The 4,411-nt window shown below is 31.0% G+C and overlaps 1 protein-coding gene across 1 annotated transcript; it reads right to left on the bottom strand.

The window, feature by feature from the left end:
• Positions 1–2,209: 2,209 nt before the first annotated feature.
• On the bottom strand, positions 2,210–2,434 carry BDR25DRAFT_232717 (uncharacterized protein; the record flags this gene model as incomplete). The annotated part of the gene is made up of 1 exon (XM_033685417.1): positions 2,210–2,434. A coding segment is annotated over one exon (225 nt), but the record flags the coding sequence as incomplete, so codon positions are not given.
• Between the last annotated feature and the right edge of the window lie 1,977 nt (positions 2,435–4,411).

Raw genomic sequence — 4,411 nt, 5'->3', positions numbered from 1 at the left:
AAAGTAATAAAACGTACTTCACAGGCAAGTTGCTTACACACCTAAGTTGCTTACTTTTGCTAAGACTCTACCCTAACAAACTCTATTATAGCCTATAACAACCTACTCTAGCACTATATAGTATAGTATAGCTTAAAATATTATTTAGATACTACTTCTACTTCTTACTTACACATTTGCGTGTTATGCCTAGTCTAATTACACTATCTATAGCGCCTTTAGAATAGCTTACCTACTTTAGCTTACACCTACTTCTTTACCTTTTTTCTATTACTATGCGCTCTAAACTTCTTTAAAGCTGTTAAGTGTAGGCTTTTTTAAATTATTAAAGTTTTTTCTACTTTAATCTACTTTTTTTTATATAATTTATATTATATAGCAGCTTTATTAGCTGCTTAAAGCTTAGTAATTTTCTATTATACTAATACTAGCTTATACATAATTATTACTACCCCCTTTAAAACCTTTTTAAACACTTTAACTATAAAAGTTAGTAAACTATTTATATGCTTTTAAATTTTTATTTTTATAAGTATTAATTATAACTTAAGTTTTAAAGTATTACTTAGAGTTTATAACTACTAGAGCTTATTATATATAAGTAGTAGTAATAATAAAGTGTGTAACTTTACATTAAGGCCTATTATAACTTATTATAAGTTAAAAAAAACTAATTTAGCACTTTAAAACTCTTTTTAAATATTACTAGAAGTAATTATAGCATTATAAGCTACTTTAAACTATAGTAAAAACTTAATTTTTATAATATAAGTAATTTAGTTATGTATAAGGTTTTTAGCTTAGCGCTTATATACTTTTTTTAAAAAAGTAAAACAACCTACATTAAGTACTCAGGCCCCGACGGGTTGACTAATTAACTTTTCGCAAGCAAAAAGGCCTGCGCGGAGCGCAGGCCTGCAGGCTCAACAATCATACCTAGCTTAACAATTATTATAGTATATTATATATAATAGATTTAAGAGCGCATGTTAGAGTCACTTAAATTAACCTTACTGTCGCTCCTAAAGTTCCTACAGTCTAAATCCTTAGTTAGAGGGCTTAATAGTATAAGGTCTTCTTTAAAGGGGTTGTTTACAGGCTTTTTAATCTGTTTACGCTAGATCCTCTCTTAACACTCCTTAGCTGTCTCTGCACATATTAAGACCTAATAATTTTATTAATAATAGGTTATATCTATAGAAGGTAGGGGCTTATTGTTGTTATAGTGTTTTTATAATGCTTTGCTTGCTTTTTGCACTTTTCTAAAAACCTTGCGTTTAAACTTGTTTATCCTAATTGTACGCTCACGCTGCAACTTTGCAGCATATGCAGCAGTAGCCTGCTTAAGCTTATTATCCTAGCAATGCTTAATTATTACGTGAGCGTCTTTTATATAGATAGGTCCTCCCTAAGAGACCTAACGCTGTGTGTGCTGTTGTTAAGCCTTACATGCTTGCTTAGCTGCCTTAGTACAAAGCAGCTCCTTTTTAAACTTAGCATTTACTTACACCTGCGCAAGAGCACCTTTAAAGGTCTTCTTAATGCCTGCTTTTAAAGGGGTAGGTATAGACGCAAGGGCAACGTTTTGCTGCTAGCGTAGTGTATAAATTATTGTTAGTGTCTTCCACTTCTAATCTCTAGGCCTAGGCAAAGGCGTATAGGGGTGATAAGCTTTCTACTTAGCCTTCTAGCGCCTAAATTAATTATAGCTTAGGCGCTAAGCTTTCTTAGTAGGTAGAGGCTTAAATCTCTTACTGCAAGAGTCTTAGGTAGAGTCTAGGTATAATAGGTTATTAAATAGATTATAATTAGTAGTCTAACGCTCTGTAAGCTTCTCTTGTGCACGCAGAGCTAGGAGCACTTCTTTTAGATTAAAAGGAACAATGCCTGTACGCTTAAAACTGCCTAGGATTGTACACTAGGTAAATGTCTTTAACCTAATTTTATAGAGAGAAGCTAGGAACTTAGTCTTTATAAACAAGCTTACACTAGTCCTTGCAGCAAGGTTAAGCTCCTGCCTATAGTGCTATTTTATAGGCTAGAAGCAGCCTACATCTAATGGCTAGAGAAAGTGAGTTGTGTAAGAAGAGAGCGTGTATAGTTAGATCTTATTATTATAGGCGTATTTAACTAGCTTATAGGTAACGTGGCTTTTATAACTGTCTATAAGGAGCATCCTCTAGGCGCCTTTTGTACAATCCTTTGTTATCTAGTTAAAATGCTGGATAAAATTGTAGGACAGTTGATTGTTACTGTACGCAGTATTGCTAGTGCTAATTAGGTAGTTATCTGGCAGCTCTATGCACCACCTCTTAATAATACTTAAGGCCTTAACAATTACTATAGGAGCTATAGATTCTCTACTAGCAGAGACAGCCTTAATAAGGGTAACAAGCTCTTTATTGTTGCTGTAAGGTATATAGCAAAGAGACCTATGTTTAGTGTACACATATTAACTCTTTGCAACACTAATTTTTATACTAGATTTATTAAAATTCTAAATATCTTAAGGTATAATTTTATGCTTATTAACCTTTTTTTTAAAGCTATTAAACTACTCTAAAACAGCAGCAGGCTGCTAAGTAAGCTTTTAGGTAACTTTAATAGGCTTTTGTTTCTATTGCGCAAATTATGGGTGTCTTTTAAGCTAATTAGTAGGCTATTTCCTGCCTACTGTAGGAGGCTCTCTATCTCTATTGTACGCGAGCAGCGCGTTTGCTGTGCTCTGTACAAGCTTATGTTAAACACTAAAGCTAATATTATTAATATAATTAATAAACAGCTTTAGCGTGACTTTTTAATTACTTATAAGGACTTAGTTTGTTTTTTAATGCGTGGATTAATTGCGCCTACCTTAGTAGGCCTGTTTAAGTTGCTGGTAGGGTAGGTTGTTAACGCGGGCGTACAACGCTAGATTTAGATTTTCATGCTGCAGAAGCTCTGCAACTGCATGCTTAATACAAGCTGCAGTAGCTCTATAGTCTGCAGATTAATTAGGAGGCATTAAAGGTGAATAGAGCTTAATTAGCAGGTTAAATTAACACGTTTTTAAAAGGATTTAATTAATTAATTGTTAAGCTGGGTATAATTGTTAAGCCTGCAGGCCCGCGCTGCGCGCGGGCCTTTTTGTTCCAAAAAGTTGATTAGTCAACCCGTTGGGGCCCGAGTAGCTATAAAAAGTGTAATAAGTAAAAAAGTATATAAATAGTAATAATCTTATTATTTTTATAGTATTACTAAAAATAAAGTAAGTTATAGCTTTTATAGCTATTAATAACTAGTAAATAGTAGCTGCTAATAGTACACTTTTTTATATACATATTAAAGTGCTTTAACTAGTATAGACTAAGCTAATTAGTAGTCTAGCTACACTTAGAAATTATAATAACTTAATTTTAAAGTAGATTTTTTTATACTAGTTTAAAAAGTAGTTACTACTTTAAAAAATAATAAAAAGTAAAATAGCTTACTTTTTAGCATTAATGCTTTAAATAGCTGTTGTCTACTTCTAGTTACCTAGCTAGACTGCTTTTAGCTATTCTTGTCTCTCTAAACTTATAATAACTACTTTAGTAGATATTTAGCCTATTATAAACCTTATTTTATTAAAGTTGTACATATTATTATTCTAGATGCTATACTTAGCTTTAATATTCTTTATAAAGTTAAACTAGCTTTAAATTACTATAAAAATTTTATAAAAAGCTTTTTTATAGTTATACTTACACTTAAACTTTACTTTAAGCTTTAAGTAATACTTAATAAATATATTAAGCTAGTTTATACTAATATAGCTTATATTACACTTAGTGTGTAAAAAATTAGCTATATTAGCTACAGCTACTAGCTAGAGAGGAAATCCTTGCGTATCTAGCTTAAGTATGTGCTAAATAATTACTTACTTTTTATTATTATTTAGCTTTTATAAGTTAGCTATATAATTAGCTTAGAAAGGTTATCTAGTGTGTTAGTTACTTATTATTTTTTAAAAGACTCTATAAATAGCTGCAGTGTGTTGCTTAAAAAGTATTATGTTTTATTTAAAAGCTTAAAGTATAAGCTACATCTAACATTTTTTTAACATGTTTAAGTAGTGTTATTAGAAATGCATTAGTGTAGAAAGAGTAGTGTAGTAAGGTCTTAGTAAAAGTAAGCAACTTAGGTGTGTAAGCAACTTGCCTATAAAGTACGTTAGTATAAAAAAAAGAAGCCTTAGTTGTAAATCTTACACACCTGTAACTAGAGCCTAAATTAAATAGTAAACAGCTCTACATTATAGTTAAAGTGCAGCTGAAACTTTTTAACAGTAGATTAACTATTCTCTACAGCCTTTATAACATAAGTGCTAAGTTAAACCTAATAAACACTAGCGTTATTTAGAAATATAGCTTTTTATATAAGCACTACTATA

This window comes from Lindgomyces ingoldianus (assembly GCF_010093535.1).
Source record: "Lindgomyces ingoldianus strain ATCC 200398 unplaced genomic scaffold BDR25scaffold_26, whole genome shotgun sequence".
Lineage (NCBI taxonomy): Eukaryota > Fungi > Ascomycota > Dothideomycetes > Pleosporales > Lindgomycetaceae > Lindgomyces > Lindgomyces ingoldianus.
Note: the sequence above shows the minus strand (reverse complement) of the source record. Positions and strands in the feature narration are given on the sequence as shown.